This window comes from Melospiza melodia, chromosome 21 (genome assembly GCF_035770615.1).
Source record: "Melospiza melodia melodia isolate bMelMel2 chromosome 21, bMelMel2.pri, whole genome shotgun sequence".
In the NCBI taxonomy this organism is placed as follows: Eukaryota; Metazoa; Chordata; class Aves; order Passeriformes; family Passerellidae; genus Melospiza; species Melospiza melodia.
This window is the reverse complement of record NC_086214.1, coordinates 6,887,995-6,905,760: the sequence shown is the minus strand read 5'-3', so window position 1 is coordinate 6,905,760 and position 17,766 is coordinate 6,887,995. Positions and strand designations below refer to the sequence as shown.

General features: G+C 43.0%; 1 protein-coding gene across 2 annotated transcripts in view; it reads left to right on the top strand.

Annotated features, from left to right (window-relative positions):
* Positions 1–17,766, top strand: part of LOC134427620 (sphingosine-1-phosphate transporter SPNS2-like) — a 137,107-nt gene that overhangs the window by 29,794 nt on the left and 89,547 nt on the right. For both annotated transcript variants that reach the window (XR_010030207.1, XM_063173626.1), the window contains exon 2: positions 6,543–6,608. Coding sequence is in view for 1 of the 2 variants with exons in the window: in XM_063173626.1 (XP_063029696.1) it covers positions 6,543–6,608 (66 nt within the window). In the remaining variant the exon portion in view is untranslated. The remainder of the gene's footprint in view (positions 1–6,542; positions 6,609–17,766) is intronic.

The following is a 17,766-nucleotide window of genomic DNA, read 5'->3' as shown; positions in this document are numbered from 1 at the left end:
TTTCCCTGATGCTTAATTACTTGTTACATGCTATGCAGGTAAGCCAGTAGTAGCCTTTGGGAATGAATGAATAAATGAATAGCTCAGATACTTCCCTGCTGATACTATAATAATGGCAAAAACAATGAATGGAAAAGGTGGGTGTGACAGGTGGTGTGAGTCTCTGAGGATAACACGGGTTTTGATTCAGAATAGCAATGTCACCTCAGACAGGCATTTCTGTTTCATTTCCCAGGTAGTAGTGTGTGCTTTGCAGAGCTCACAGCACCTGCAAATGCTGCTTGGAGTGAGCAGCAATTCCTCTGCTGTGTCCTGACAGTCCAAAACCATCATCTGAGACAAGGCTCCACTCATCACCTTCTGCAGCTGTGGGAGGCTCTCAGTGCCTGTGAGGGCTGTGAGCTCTCACACTTCGCTGGGGTTTTGTTAGGAAATGGCTGGAGCTTTCTCAGGGGAGGTTTATGCTGCAAATCAGGAAAACCTTCTTCCCCCAGAGGGTGCTGGCACTGCCCAGGCTCCCCAGGGAATGGGCACAGCCCCGAGGCTGCCAGAGCTCCAGCAGAGTTAGGACAGAGCTCCCAGGGATGCCCAGGGTGGGATTGTTGGGTGTCTGTGCAGGGCCAGGGGCTGGATTGGATAATCCCTGTGGGTTCCTTCCAGCTCAGAGTATTCTCTGATTCTCTTCTGTGATTTTTAAGCAGCTGTTTCATGTCCTGTGAATGACATCAGGATCCTGGCTCGCTCTGATCTTCAGCTCAAGCTGCTGTGATTGTCTCTTCCCAGCTCTGTTCTATTACTCAGGGAAACCCCTTCCAAAGGACGCTGCTGTGGGTGTTGGCAGTTGCTTTTCTGTGCTTTCTAGGTCACAAGTTTCATGCATTCCAGTGTGAGCAGATCTTAGGAAACCCTTGTTTTGATTTGTCTAATTGCTGGGTTTGTTTTGTTTGTTTCTTTTTAATCCTGCAGCATTATTTCGAAACCAAAGACTGTTTCACCAGTGTGTATTGTCGTGTCATGCAACAGTGGAAACTAGTTTTGCAGAATGAAACTTGGTGTTTATATCCTAAGGAAGCTCCTGTCAATGTTTTCAAGCCAGATGTCACCAGGCATTTATCAGTACTTGAAGAGCAGGCAGGGAATGCTTTCATGGCAATCCAAAGAAGGTAATACTGCATTTATATTCTAGACATGCTAGTTCTGGCAGCAGTGGGAATTTATCTTGAGGTACAAATATCAGTAGGGCTACCATGGTGGTTTTCTGCAGCTGAATATTTAAATGGGACTCAAATTGTGACGCTGGTGTTTAATAGCTGGTGGGTGGCTGAGCTGAGGCAGCTCGTTTGAAGCTCAGGGATCAGTGTGTGAACTGCTGCTGCACCTTGGGCTTGCAGAGAAGATACAATCACAGAGACTTCAGAATAAACTTCTCTCCACCTAATCTCTTCACATGTCTCTAAAGAGACAGGTGTGTTGCACCACTCCTCTGCCTCCTTAATGCTTTATTTGAAGGAGGTTGAATATGGCTGCAGGCATGAGGAAGAGCCTGATGGGAGGAAGGCGGTTTGTGTCTTTAATAGATAGAAGGCCAGGCCTTGGCTGTCCCTCTGAGGAAGGTCCTGGAAGCACCAGGGACCACAGTCTGGGAAGAAAATGCCTTTGTAAGGAAGAGAGGTGGGCAGCAAGAGGTAATAGAAGAAACACAATTGTCAGTACAGAGTCTGCACTGGCTCTCAGGGAGTTCAGAGTGTGAATCTGGGCTCCCTAAAGAGAGGTCCAGACCTGCAGTGGGGCAGGAGGGAGGGTGCTAGGGGAACACATCCTGTATCCTGTGGAAAACCATGTGCTTGTTCCTTTCAAGCACCATCCTTTTTCCCCCATTCAAAAATACCTTTAAAAATGAAATGCTATCTTAAGTAAGTAGTTATGCTGGCCAGTGGTATTGCAGCACACACAGAGTATTTCAAAATGTGGGCTGCAAACCTGTGCCTTTACTTCTGTAGCTCTGCACTCTGTGCACAGCCCAACTTTACATTTTGCACCTGCCTTGGAAGCAGTTTGAAAGCAAATCATGATGTTTTGTTTTGGTGATTGGAAAATGGGGCTGTCCCAGGGAAGCTCTAATGTGTTTTTTGCTTTGAAATTGTCATTTCACTGTGGTTTAGCTAATGGACTCTGTTTCTGATCATGGCAATGTATACAGGCAGCAGTATTTGGTGAAGAGCCCATGTAGAATCCTGCAGCTTTTGATTTGTTGTAGCTCAGATCAGAGACAAAACCTATTTAGGCAAGCCTCATGCCTCATCTGGACCACCAAACTCCCTGTGTGAGGTGTGAACTGCTCACTTCCAGGAATATTTGGCTTTCGCAAAGTATTTCCCCTAAAACAGAGATAACCTGGGCCATTAAATGTGGATTTGCATTCCAAAAGCACATCAGAATCAGGTCTTTTACAATCACTGATTGTGAAATGATCAGTAAATACATCAGCAGTACCCTAGAAACCTTCTGACCCTGTGAGTGATGAGGTCAGGCATGTCCCTCCCTATCTGTAGCACTCCTTGACCTTTTATCCTCCAAATTGCTCCTCAAAGTCCACTTCATGCCCAGTGCTCACACAAGTCTGATAGCTGCCTTGGTGTCTGTAGGTTCTTAGACATCAGGCCTGGGAAAAGTGCCCTGGAGATGGCTGCAGTGACCAGTCTGTGCTCTTCTGTCTGGGCTCTCAGTAACTCCTGTCCCTGTGCCCATCTTGATCAGCACTGCTTGGCTGGGTGCTGCCTGTGTTTCATCTCATTGAGTTCCAAATCTACATCAGCATTAACAGTGTCTGCTTCAGCTGCTGAGATGCTCTGGGAGATTGGCACCACGTTTCCTGTATGTTTGCTCAGCCCTGAAAACACAGAATGTGCCTAAGAAATAAAAGGTGGGAGAGCACAAGGTGCTGTGTAATCATAGAGCCATCCCAAATGGCCAGCAGCCCTCCAGAGAGGTTCTCAGGAAGGCTGGTGCCTGCTGGCTGCTCTTGGCTATTTTGAGATCCTCCTGGGTCATAGGTATGAGCTTTAATCCCAGAAGGACCTTGCCAGCCATGTGTGGTGTTTTCACCTCTTGGGTTGCATCAGGTGCTGTGAGACACAGCCCTGCAAGCAATGTGGTCATTGTCTGCAGCCTGGCTCCAGCTCTCTCCCTTCCCCTCATCTAGAGCAGAAGGGAAAGTCAAAAGCTCTATCATTTTCCTGTATTCTCCCCTGGTCTATCATTGCTTAATTGTATCCCTAAATCTTATTAAATTCTGGGGTGAGTCATTGCCACGGTGAGGTGCAAACAGAGCTGAGTGAATTCAGGAGAGGAGGAGTGGCTGAGCAGGAAAACTCCCACAGCAGACAGCTGCTATCACTTCACAGGTCTGTTGCATCATCTGCCCACTGTTGCCTCTAATTTAATGCTCTAAACCCAAATCAAAACACCTGTAGTCCAAAGAGAATATAAAATTACTTGGAGTAGGAAATCCATGTAATTTAGACATGCAGATCTCTCTTAATCCTCTGAGACCTTCTTCCAAGGTCACACAGGACTTATAATTGTGGTTCTGCATTGTCCTGTTGCATTGACTCTCCACAGAACCTGCTTTCCACCACCAGGATAAAATTGTAGGATTAATCCAAGTGTCTGCATGTCTGTGTCCAAAATGTATTTAATTTGTGGCTACAAGAGTTCGAGCTTGTAAAACTCATTAAGGTCTGTAGGATGGCAAAACCACTGTCACTGGACAAATAATTTGTCACAAACTGGAAACTCTCCTCTGCTTTTTTGTGTAGGCACCATTATAATCCCCTCTTCTTTCTGTTCTGGTTTTTCATGCAAATCCACAAAAGTCTGTTTTCCAGTTTTCCATCACATCCCAGGCTCCTGCTTCTCATACTTTTAGAAGTTTAATGTGCCTCTGGCATTCTGTCATGGCTGGAAATATGTTGCTGAAGGTGGGACAGCCACCTTTCAGGGTGCTGGGTGGATCTCCTGACATGTGAGGGTATTCCCTCATGGAATATATTCCATCTAGTCCAGCCCCCTGCTCAGCTGCAAGCAGTGAGTAGGATATTTCATTTCTGTGCAGCACAACTGAGTGATGATAGGAGAGCATGGGAAAATATTGTCCTTGGCATTTCCTCTCTTCTTCCACATTGTTCTTGGGGATGTTGATGAGTTCATTGTCCCTAAAATTGGGATCCTAGTGCCCAGGAGATGTTTTGACTTTTGAGCTTTGCCTGATGTGGCAGTCTGGGACCAAGCAGTGCTGGAGCACAAAGTGCTCAGAGCTGGTTAAGATCAGTGGGGTTTCTAAGTTGGGTGGCATGAGAAACATTTTTTTTGTAGAAGGGTGGAACGCCAAGGGGAGCAGGCAGGTAAGTCAGCTACATCACTGAGGGGTTTGCTAGGCAAATGCAAATTTATTTTTGCTCATCAGTTGCTGCCTGGATAATGGTATCTCAGTTGTTAATGGAACAAACTAGGGGAGCACAGTCAAGAAATGCCAGGGCACTTTGTAAATGGAGTTAAATCTGCCAGCCAAGAAAAAGCAAAGAAATTCCTACTACAAATTGAAATTGTAGTAGACAGCAATGTTCCAAAGGAAAAGAAAGGCCAGGGAAACACTGTGTCAGGATGGATGTAATCAGGCACTTAATCCTTCAGAAAAGTATAGAATCACAGAATAATTAGGTCAGAAGTGACCTCTGGAGATCATCTAATCCAAGCCCCCTGCTGAAAGCAGGGTCAGCTAGAGCAGGTTGCACAGGAGTGTGTCCTGTTGGGTTTTTGTTATCTCCAGGGATGGGGAGCCCACAACCTCTCTGAACATCCAAGCTTGACCTCCCTGGCAGTAAAAATTCATTTCCTTGTTTTTAAATGGACTTTCCCAGGTTTCAGTTGTTGCCCTTTGCCTTTTTAACTGGGCACCAGTGTGAGGAGTCTGGCTCTGCATCTCCCCACATTTATCAGTAATGACATACATTAGGTAGGTTCACACCCTTCCCCACCCTCAGCCCTCTTGTTTGGGGCTAAACACTCTGATGAGAGAATGGGGAAGTGGGAGGTGTTGCAGGAGGTTGAACTAATGTTTCTGGGCAGATATGGAGGCCTAAATCCCACCTGAATGCTGTCCTGAGTAAATAGTGATACACAAATAGTACAGAATAGCTCAAATGAGCTTTCTTCCTTTTTCTCTCCTTCTCTCCATCTTCTTCTTTTCCTTTAGTGTCTTTAATTTATGACTGTTCCCTTGGCATTGTCCCAGATGTCTTCTGGGAATGGTTATCTCTGGGTCTTTTATCTCCTTGTATTTGTCATTTAGTGTGATCTTGGCAGTCCCAAAAGCTGGGACATTTATGGTGAGTGATTCAGGTTGGTGTTCAGCTGATTTCTGTAACCTGCAGAGATGAGAAGAATGACTTTGGATAAAGCCTTGGATGAGAATCTGAGCCGGAGGTGAACTTCTGTGGATGTTCAGTGTGGTTAGAGAATGGTTTTCTTCTTTTTAGAAAAGAAACTTGCATAACTCAGGTTTGGGGAAGACAGCAGTCAAAACAAGGAAGTCCCAGATCTAGAGAGAGCAACAGCCTCAATTCCAGACCCAGGAAGTCAGATGCTGGTTATTTGGACCACTGACAAATATTCAGGCCTATGGATTTGCATCTGAGACCACTGGAGAGCTTGGCAAACCTGTGTGCCCCCAAATGAGCTATTGAAGCTCTGCTCTGGGTTTTCATCTTGGTTTGTTGGTTACAAAAACATGGCTGTCCCATACAGCTGATGTTACATGTGTGAAAGTGTTTGGTACAAAAATGTTAAGTCCAGTTGAATGTGTAAATACTTCAAAACCTGCTAATTTTGCTTGTGCCAATTAATTTATTTGGGTTCAAGGAAGGCAGAAGATTTGGTTTGGTTCTGCTTGTAGGTGCTTTAAATCTGAGCATCTGGTCACTTACCCACCTTTACTAAGGTATTTTAAATGTATTTGTTATATTGGCTTTGAAAGTAGGAACTCCCCAGAACTAGTTAAATATGAAACCTTTTATCATTGCTATCAATCTGTCATATCTCCTCCCAGCAGAGATTTGTTAAAACTTGTCTTGGATTCAATCAGTCTTGTCAAACCATTAGAAGCATCTTAGGTGCAGAATCAGTTTCCCTGTATTTCTGTGAAATAACAGAAGTAAGAGGTCTGGATGATGAAAAAAAAAAAAAAAAAAACACCCAAAAAGAAAAGTCTGATCTTATTTAAGTAGAAAGAAAAGACCAGTTTCCATTCATGAGGATTTAATTCCCAGGCTCATTGTGTGATATTGCATCTGCCCACCCCTGCTTTTATTGTAGCAGCCCAAAATTACTGTGAGTGCATGTGTAGGGGAAAAAAAAAAGTACAACCTTTAGAAGTTATGTGTTTAAACTGGAATTTGAAGCTTTGCTGATGCATCACAAAAGGTCTGAGTTGAATGCTTGTCAAAGGCTGAAGGCACTGAGCATATTCTCTGTTTTTCTTGTAGGTGTGTTACTGGACATCCAGCAGCACTTTGGAGTCAAAGACAGTGGGGCTGGCTTGCTGCAGACAGGTAAGGAAGTGTTTCATCTCTCCCTGCTCTTTCTAACACTCCATTTGTCTGATGCCTACAGATTTCTTCATTCTGATGCATGGGCATATTGATTGTGAAATATGCTCTTAGAAAGGTGAATAAATACACTCCTACTGGGGAGCTAAATGAACATGAGGGGGTTTTTTTGGCCTTGATTTGCTGTTGGGCAGGAGGTGTGGTCTCAGAATGACTTGAGTGTACAATGGACCAATAATTATTTTATTTATAAGAACTAAATTCAAACAGGAGATGGTTCCTTCCCCTAGATCAGAAAACCAACACCAGGATCCTGTTCACTTCTTTAGTTGGTAATAAGTATGATGTATTTTGCCCTTCAAGTGCTTGACAGAGAATCTGCTGAATGGACAGTGCCTGGGAGCATGGTGTGGCATGAAAATGTAAAACTCACTGGGGCAAGAACCCAAGGATGAAAGCTGTAGGCAAGGCTAACAACCACTGCATCCATGAGAACTCATGGATGAACAAGAGCCCTGGAATTCTGCTGCTAGCTTCCAGCATTTCTCTTGTTGTGTAAGGAAGGATTATTGCAGCTCTGATGTCCTTTTAATGGAGCAGGCATTTTCGTGTCTCAGACATCTTTAGGCAGAGCTGAACAAGCCCAGGAGAATCCCAGCTTCTGTGGCCTCTGTCCTGAGGGGTTTAGAGGGGGGTCTGTATCAGTGAGCTGCACAGGGTGACACTGAGTGCCAGTCTCATGCACACACCACAGCATGTTTGATCCTCGAGGAGTGTGGAAAGGAGTAGCAGGATTTGTAAGAACTGCAGGGTTTTAAGAAAACAGTCTGCTTTGAAAAGCTCCTGCAGAAGTATTAATTAGAGTCACGGATTTGTGGTGCTGTAGCTGTCTTGTCACTGTCATCTGTCTGAGGGAGCCACGCTGGAACAATTATATCTCTGAAAAAGTGAGAATTCTGTTAGGCTTTGAAATAGTGTGCCAGCATGACATGTTTTGCTATGCTATCATGGTGGGTACCCAACACCTGTCAGGAGCTTGTCTGTGAAATTGTGACCAACACTGAATTGTAGAAAATCATTCATTCTTTATGATCTCACTAAAGGTGAGACTGTTCTGGAACTCCATCAATTGGTCTTTGATTTCAAATGATGTGAACTGCAATATCCACTCCTTTTTTATTTCCTGCAGCCAGTGGCACAGCAGGGTCCTCATTTGTGGTTGTAGTTCTTGGTAATGTAATGCAAACAATTAATAACAATTTGTATTAAATGTTTTAAAAATGCTGTCCTTGTGGGACAGCAGAGCTCAGCTCATCTGATGTGAGCAGCATGTGTCCAGAACAGAAGGTTTCAGCTTTACAAGTGTCACTGATTACAAAAAGCATCAATCAGTTATGCCCAAAATGGCACTGCCTGTCTGTCACACTCTTTTCTACAGCAATTATTTGTATTTATTTATTGTACTCAGGGGAACAGGTCCTCAGTGTATCATTAGGCAAAAAGTGCTTTCAAGAAAATATTCTGGTGGAAAAGGACACTTGCCAAAGCATGTATTTAATCTTCATTCACTTCAGTGGATGAAATCCTTCTGAAGATTATTCATTGACAGCAAGTAAAAGCTAACTTCAGCAGGATATTCATTTGTTAATTGCAAGATATGTTATTTATTTCTCTGGCAAACACACAGGACATCTGAAAACAGCATCACTGGGATAGTGCAGGGTTTCTCTTGAGTGTGTCAAGTTTTCTGACAGGTAATTGTTGCTTTTAGAAAAGCAGTGTTTTCTCTTGGGTTTTTTTTTGCTGATCTGAAAACTGAGGACTTGACTTTGCTTCTGCAGTATAGATAATGATGTACTAATCACAGTGCTATCAGAGGAAAAGAGTGCTCAGAAAATAAAACCATTTCATGTAAATAAGGATAGGGGCATGTAACTGAAGGCTTATCAAATCTACTCCTCCAGCTTACCAAGTTTCTGTGTTGGCAGGTGGCCCATGGCCCAGGTATCTTAATCCTGCTTAAATAAAAGATACTACCCTAAACCACCACAAACATTGCTTCTCATCTTTTGTCTTTTCTCTAAACCAGACTCCTCAATGTTAAAGTCAGGGGAAATGGTGCAGTGCAGGAGCACCTGCCCAGGGTTGCAGAGGAAGCCTGGAGCAAAGCTGGAGCCAGGCCAGGTGTCTCCCACTCTTCTGCCCCAACCCTGAACAGTTCCTCTGCCAGCAGACACAAATGTTGTTTGCTTCCCATGAGATGGTCCTGCTAACTAATGGAGTGATGTGAGACCAAAGACTGCTCATCCTGATTATGTCCTCTGAATAAAGAGTGGATTAGTCCTCAGGTTGTTAATCCTGCATCTAAATCAGTCCTAAATTAATTTACAATGTTAATGAAGGGGAGCGCGAAATGTCTATATGCAGTTCATATCACTCATCAAAAAGGCAATAAAATAAAAAACTTCTAAAATTTTTAAAAGCCTTTTAACTGAGAAACAAGGTTGCACAAATTTTTAGGAGGAAATGGATCTGAAAATCCAAACAGAAAGCGGGGAAAAGAAATCCCCTAAGGATAATGTTTGACCCTGTGTTCATCCCACACCCCACTGTTGGCAGGCACAGCTGATCTGGTATCTCTCTCCCTCTGATCACTTCCAAACCAGTCCATACTCTCAGCTTCTGATGCTCTCTGGAAAGCAAAGGTGACATGTTACTTAGGAATTGCAAGCACAAATAGAGTTTTTGTCTTCATTTATATTAATCCTGACATACAAGCTGCTCTTTAACCAAGAGAAAATGTAAACTGGTTATAGAGACACTGTAATTCTCTGTACAGAAAAATCACAGGACAATCCAGCCTCATCCATAATGGAAAGAAGCAGACCATGGTCTGCTCTACAGCAAGCATCCTGTGACAGCAGAGGACACGCTGACAGATGGAGCACAACTGCTGCTTGCTCAGTAGCATTCTAGAGTGGCACACATAAAACTGGTGATCTGAGCTTCACTTATCTCCAAATGATGCTGTAACTGTGTGCTGATCTTCCCTTTTACAGCACTACATATGCAGTTGTGTAAATATTGATTTAGTTGACCCTCCCACAGCTCTGCATCCAAGCTTTCCTGTGCATTTCAGTTCTCACTGGCTTCTTTTCCCAGCCAGAGAAAGGATAAACCTGGCTGAACTCAGAAGGTGGTAGAGCATCTCTGTGCCTAACTGAGCTGTACAGCTGTAGCCAGTCAATACATTTATAAACCAAACCATACAAAAAGGCTTTTCTATGTGTGGAGTTAGGTAGGAGCAGCTACAGAACTACAGGCCACTAGGAACACAGAGACTGAGGAGGTGGACAACTGGATTTGTACTGCTCCAGCTGGATTTTAAACTGCTTCAAAATAGTGTTATCCTTCCATACACACTATACCATGGGAGTAATGCCCCAGTGCTGTGCTCTGGTTTTCACTAGATTATTTTCTCTTCCTTCTACAATTTTTGTGCTTTATTGCTCTGTCTGCTCTCTCTGCCCTTGAATTTATTTTGCTTTTGTGTCTCTTGCCAGAGTCTCTGTAGCACACAAGAGCTCTAATAATAGCAGTGGTTGGCTCATGATAGAGTTTGTTGTCCAAAGATCTCAGGATGTTTTATATCAGGAGGGCTTGTAAGGCTGGGCTTTGTAGATGGGGAAACCAAGAAAAGCCAAATGGGAAAAATTACCTGCCCAAAGTAGCACAGCAGAGCCAGGATGAGAACTACAGTCCAGTTCCTGAACATGCAGCATTAGTGTAATTAATTAATTAATATATGAATTAATGAATATATAATAATTAATTAATGAATAATTAATATTTAGACCCAGAGATTTGGTCCTTGTTACTGGGCACCTGAATCCTCCAACCAGCTCCAGCTCAGGAACTTCTGCAGGTGGAAACTGAGATGTATCAAATGGAGGTTATTGCAAGGATTCCATGGGAATGCAGAAGGGGGAAAGTCTCTGTCTTCAGGAACAGCACAGAGATGTCATTAGAGGAAGCCCTGGCAGGCAGGAGTGTGCAGGGTAAGGTCACCAGCCAGGAAATGGAAGGAGGTGAGAGGTCAGCAAGGACTCATGAAAGGTGAATAATCACAGATAACTGGGGCTCTGGAGAAACTTATCTTTCCTCATGTGCACAGGGATGGGCATTCCCCCAGATGCCTTTCAGCCCCTGATTTCCCAGAAAGCCAACCAATGCCAGGTACTTTTTCATAAATCTTACTGTGAGCTCACTTTTCCTGTAAGGGTCAATTCCAGCTCCAATCTCTGTTCATTTGAAAAGTAAAACTTTTATCTACCTGTGTTGCCCTACTTCTTGAGCTGACATAGTGTAACCTTTCAGTAGGTTACAACCTCACAAATACACAATCAGCTCTCTTGTGCTGTGATTGTTCCCACCAAGCTATAAACACATGCACTGAGAATGGGTCTTGACACAGTGGATGCAGCACAATGGTGGGATAAATCAGACTTGATGAAATTCACTTCCCTTTGACTCCCATCTTCTTGTCATTGGCTTATGGTGGCAGCTGTACCTCTCTAACATTTTTATTTATTCCATGCAGAAACAATATTCTCCAGGTGCTACCCCTGAATATGTGCATTTTACATGAGCTGCAGGTGCTGCTTGATTCTTTTCTACCATCTGCTTCTCCCTAAATGGACACTTTCTCCTCAGCTGTGCTCTGCAGAACTGGACTCCATCTTCACATTTTGCTTCCTGCTCACCACTTAACTCCTCTTCTTGCTAGAACAGAGAAAATCATCATCTAAACACTTTCTGTTTTCTATTTCAAGTTCATGGGCTTTCCTTTGGGGTGAATGGCTTCCTGCACCTGAGCACTTCCCAAGGAGGTTCCTCAGGTGTGCAAGCCAGGAGGTGAGATAGAATGCTTATAGAATATTTTGTGCTTGCTCTTCTTATGACTGCAAATGGTTTGGTCCACCATGTCCTACCCTGCTTCCAACAACACTAAGAATTCTTAAATCCAGGTTACTTCTCTGGCAGTCTAGTGCTCAAAGTGGGAGGACAAGGTGGAGCTCTCTTTCTGCCAGGAGATCCTCCAAACCCTTTCAACAATGAGCAAAACCTTTCTCCCCATTTCCCCCTCCATCCCTGACTTTGTGTCCTTTTCTCTGAAATTTTTCCACCTTCTGTAGGATTCTGCTGATGTAGGGATTAAGCAAGGTCAGTTTAAGCAATGAAGAGGAGAAAGCAGGGCACTTTCAATATGCCTTGATTAATGTTGTGACAAGGGCTGGTCTTATTTCACTGGAGTGAGCTGACAAAGTTCAGAACTTGATTTCCTACCTACATCCTTTACAAGTTCAGTCTTTTTCTCCTGTGTGTTAGAACAGTCTGATTTCCTGAGAAGTCATGGCATTTTCAGGGTCTGATTCATGAAAGCACTTAAACCCATTTGAAAATGCCTCTGCAATCAAGGAGGAGAGTATTGTCCTGAATCAGTGAGCAGGTTGGAGGCAAACGTGTTTATGCCCTGGCCCAGTGCCCAAGCACCAAGGACTGAAGTATAAAAATGCCATTTACAGCCTGTGTTCTCACTGGACTGCCCTGGATTGCAAAGTAAATCTTCTTTGGGGGGGATGGAATGGTCAGGGTGGGAAGGGAAGGTGTCCTTGCTTCCTGCTGAGAGGAGGGAAGTGCTCCAGCTGCTGCTGTATTTTATCTTTCTGCTGTTTGTGTCAGCAAGTGAGTGCAGGCCACTAGAGCAGGGAAAATCTCCAGACTGCCTCATCTTCATTAATATCTTCACATTAATATCTTCACTTTATGATAATGCATGGCCAGTAGCACAAGATAACAATTCATTCCCCCATCCTGGCTTTCTGCTTTGCACAAGGAAAGTTTGTCCTCACCATTGGCCTTTCAGGTACTTGGGCTGGGTGTTGTGAGGGAAACTTGCACTTTTGCTGCCTGTGGCACATCTGTTCTATGAGGAGAAATTGGCCTATTTTCCCTCAGGCTGTAGTTCAGACACCTCTTGCCAAGGTTGTCTTCACTTCTGCAATTTATTATAATAATGAGGGGAAAGATTTCCCACAGATTTTAGAGAAGTAGTTATTATTCCACCCAAAGTCCCCACAGTTTTAACACAGACTGTCCATCCCCCCATGTATGTTCCTAGGACCTCAGAATTTGATTCAAGCACTGCAGAGTGGAAGACAGGATTTTTGTTGGTATTGTGTAATACTTTCAAACAGCACTTTCCTCTTAGTACCAGCAGTGCAGTCTCATGTAACTGGTATCTGCACAGTTTTATGCACAAATAGTTCAGAAGGGCTGGTCTGGCTCCCTTGACTTTTTTCATTACCACCATAGCTGTAATTATGAAAGAGGGAGATAAACATTTTCATTATCAGTTATTATGTATTTTATGGCTACCAGTTGCTGGAAGGAAAGCATGGACTTATATTCAAAAGCCTTATAAGTAGGTTACTTTTTTTCCTCCCCTTCTTCAGTGGCACTAAAAGCTTTTGGTAGTAAGTGGAAAAGCTGCTTATCTTTAATTCTTGCTTTCACTCTGCTTATAAATTTAATTTTCAAGTGTGGTGACCAGGGGAGCGTTTGTGTGTGGCCTCAGTGTGGTATCAGTTGCTGTTGATACATCTTGGCCCCAATGTAAAGGTAAATGTTAGCTCAGAAGAGAAAGGTTTTTTTGCTTTGACATTAAGTAAAGTTGGATCAGGGTCTTCTATTAACTGGGGTTGAGAAAATATACCTAATTTTTATAGTACATTTGATATATTTATAGTACATTTGATATATTTAAAATGCTTCATCCCAGGGGAGCCTGAAGTGCTTTCTCTGAAAAGATTTATTTTAAGGTTGTTTTGGTTTTGTCTTGTCTCCCACACCTGGAGAACTCTCACTTTTTAGAGCACAGAGCTGCAGTTCTGCAGGTGAGTTAGTGAGAATGAGAACAGCAGGGAGAGATCAGGTGACAAAGAGGTCAGGCTTGGTCTGTGCCCACTGGGAGATCCCCAGGGTGATGCCATACTGTGGGATTTGAGAGAGAGAGATCACTTGGATAACCCAAACAGTCTTGACAGAGTGTGAATGACTCTGGAGCACTGAAGGTGCTGTTTGGGAATGAAGAGAACTGAGGTTGGTTCCTGTAGCACAGCAGCCATCCAGGGCTGTGTTTGCAGGAGTGGAATGTTGGGGTCCTGAACCAGTCCGTGCAATTGTTTTGCTTCTCTAGTGTCCTCTCTGTGGAGTTCCAGGTCACTTTTCCTCCAAACCAGTGCTGCTCAAACCTCTTGGGCTGTGTACCAGACCACTCTGCATCCTCACAATCAAATCTGTGTAGTGATTTATCACTATAAAAGTAGCATTGCTACTGGAAGTAGCATTGGTCTGGCTGGAAAGAACCTGCTGTTATGTTGTGGGCCACAATTTTGGGATCTGTAGCCATGGCAGAAGCAAGAACAGGTCAGCAGAGCTGCAGTGGTTCCCTTATAAAGACCCAAATGCACCTGAGGAGCAGTGACTCATTCATAGGCACTTGTACCTGGCTTTGCAGAAGTGAACATTCCTTGTGGTACTGGGTAGTGTTAGCAGCCTGCAGAACTAGATTCCAATTAACACAAGTAAGCCTGACTTGCATGAATGGTGTATTGTTGTATTAATCTCCCCATGCTCTCCCCTTTTCCCCAGTGCATGCACATATTTGGGGATGTTTCCTGTATGCTGATTTAAGATTATAGAGCAAAGACCCATTTTCTCCTTAAATTATGTGGGGAACCTAGTTTTGGAGAGAAAATATTACTGATCATAATCCATTACTCACCCTAATTCACTGTACATGTACAGTTACGTAAATGTATATAAACGTTTTTTTGCTAAAACTCTCTTTGGTTGTTTTCAAGGCAGTCAGATGACTGTGGAAGGCTCAGGTTTTTAAATCACAGGTGAAAAACAAACAGTTCTTTGATGGCATGAGTAGTAGAAGGAGGGGTTCACACACATTCTTGTGGTCTTTGCTGCTGCAAGCAGGGAAGTGGTTTGGTTTTCAGTGGAAAGGACATTTCTAGGGAAAGTTCAGTTCTGATATCTTTTATTCCCCCACTCAGTTATACATTAGTTTATTAGCAATTAAACTTTTGAACAGTTTTAACCATTTGCTCCTTCCAAGCTTTTAATCCACTAATGTTTACAGAAGACTTACTTTACATATTCTCCTCCTGCCTCATTCCCCTTGTTCTTTGTAGGTGAGCTGAGCTGGAGATGAGGCACCTCTAATTTATTTCCTTGTGGGACAGTGGTGTTGATGTGAGAACATTAATAGTAACACACCTTTCCTGCAAAGAGTTGCCCTAAAGAACTAAGGAGTTACAAAAACTTGCTCATTTGGAGCTGCACTAACTTCAAATGGATGGTTACAATAAATTACTGTTGGGGTGGACTTGGAGGTGAATTAGGGAGGCAGAGCAGGTAAAACAGTTTGAGCTTTGATTTTTTTTTTTTATTGTAATTTCTATGAATTTACAATTCATAGAATCATAGAGAGTTCTGAGTTGGCAGGGACCAACAAGGATCATGAAGTCCAACTCCTGGCCCTGCACAGAGAGCCCAACAATCCCACCCTGTGTCTGAGATCATTGCAGTGACAGTGGTGGCCAAGTGCTCTCTTCTCTGTGTCATTTCCCTGCTTCCTTCTTAGTCTGGATCATCAGTTTGTGGAGGCAGGATGATCCCCTGCCAGCCTCTGATGAATGCCTGTTAAAACCAACCTCGCTAAGAGTTGCACAGTGACATTTTCAGCAGAGGATTTGTCTGTCTGGGGTTGGGTTGGGTTTGTTTTGTTTTCCTTGAAGGATGTTTGAAGTATGTCCTGAATTCTTTGTTTTTAATTCTGCCTTATTCACAATTACTGGATTTTTCCTTGGCTCTGCCTCACCCAGGGATGTGAGTGGTCCTCAGCAATTGATGGTATCAGTTGTCAGCACTGTGTTTGTGTCATCAGCATCCTGTGGTTTTGTCCAAACTACCTGGAGTACAAATAACAATAAAATTCTTGTAGTGCCCTTGGCCACATCTCTTGAGCACTAGAAATCATTGACAAAGTCTGACAAAGAAAGGAATTGTTTCATGAGAGCCTTTGTGATAGAATGAGTCATGTTAAGAAAGATGGGTGAGTTAAAGAATAACTTTAGCACCAATTAAAAAAAAGGAAAGAAAAGAAAAAGAAAAAAAAGTCTTTACTGAGTTCTATTCATTTTAACCATATGGTCTTTTTTGAAAGGCAGCCTTCCATTTTCCAGGTGTAGTTTGGGATATGTAAATGCTTAACTTACTAACTGTGCCTGCAAATCAAAGTGAAGTGGCACTAATTCCACCTGAAAAATTGCTCCCAGGGCAAATTAAAAGCTCAAAATTAGTGATTGAGCTAAGAATCTTTTAAAAGCCTGATACTAAAAATAGATATTACTTCAGAAGAGCTGATGTAAACAGTCATTACAGTGAGAATCATGCAATATTTCACTAGATAAATCCATCTCCTTTATCTGTCTTCTTGAAAGTAAAACTACAGAACAGGAGCATGAAAATGTCTCATGATTTTTGCTGGTTTAGTTCTCACCATCTCCTGCTTTATTTTTAAATTGGCATCTCCCACCATCACATTGGAGCACCAGTGAGGTACCACTGCTGTTACAGCTCAGGGAGCTGAGACTGCCTCAGCTCTGTGGCTTAGTCATGGGGGGCCTGGAAAGAGGCTCTGTCTCTAAGAGTTATTGGGTTGTAATTCTTAGAAAATTCTTATAGAAATGTAGGTGGATCCATTCCAGCTTTACCCACCCAGAGCCTTCAGTGACTTCCAGCTTTTGGCTGATGTAGCAGCCCTGCTGCCTGCCAACTGCTTTGAAACCCATGGATGTGATAATGGGGAAAATTATTAGCAAGTGTGACAGCAAATATGTCATATTGAGGGGGAAGGTGGCAAAACAAAGAGAAAATATTAAAAGAAAGTATCTCTGGGGGGAAAAAAACCCAAAAAACATGAAGAGAGCAAACATTTTCCTTAAAAGCAAATTGTCCAAAGTTGTCCTTGTTCTCATAGAGAATGTTTTATGGCAGAAGAGGTATTATAAAGGATGATGTACATGGGATATTGAATTTTCAATGAAAGTTCCCCAGTGAGATATTCCTACCAGCTGCTAATGTTACACCTTCCTGAGACTCAGTATGACACACCTAGCAGAGAAAATATTTGCATTGTATATAAAAGATGTGTTAAATTGTCTCATTTGTACTTACTGAACTTATTCTTTCTAGATTCATAATCCAGAAACTGGTTTCTTGTCTAGCCACTAGACAAATAAGCTCTGGGCAGCACCTTGCCAAGTTTTCCCCCAAGGTTCATTTCCAGCTGAACAGGACTGTGATAGCAGAGCTCAGCCGGTGCCTCAGGGCATTTCTGGTCTCTTGGGAGGAGAATGGAACAGGCACTGAACACAAACCAGCACCAGATGGGCCCCTGGCCACTCCTCAGGCCCACCTTCTACATTTTTAGACCTAATTGAAATGGGCTTCTTTAATACCTTGACAATCCCTGCATTTAGCCAATGTTGCCTTTCCTTTTCTCCATTAATGTAATTGATGATGCATGAAGGAATTGCGTTTGCAACCCTTGCGCATTGCAGTGTTTGTTTCAGGGTGGTTTTTCCCAGTGCTGCTTGTTCTCCCAGAAAGATACTGGTCCAAAGAAATTTAAACTGAGGGATTATTTTAAACAGAGTCCAGTCACACTCTTTAAAACAGGCTGTTCACACTGTGATTAACCCTGGAGTCTTCTACAGATATCATGTTCTTTTATCCATAGGAGCAAGTTCAGTTGCAAAGCTCACTCCTGGAACTGCAGCTCAGCTTGGCATTAGAATATTTTTCCAAGTCAGGAATGACACATGGGTGATAATCTCAGCAATAACAACTGTAAAACAGAGATTCTGTGAGACACACAGAGATTCATTCTCCAGTGTAGCTGTGATCCTTTTCCAAACCGTGGCAAGTTAAACACTGGTATATGCCAGTATTTCAACAATTTCCTTAAACTAATTTGTCCCTTTTTGAAGGCCCCCCAGCCACTGTGAAACACTTGCTCTTT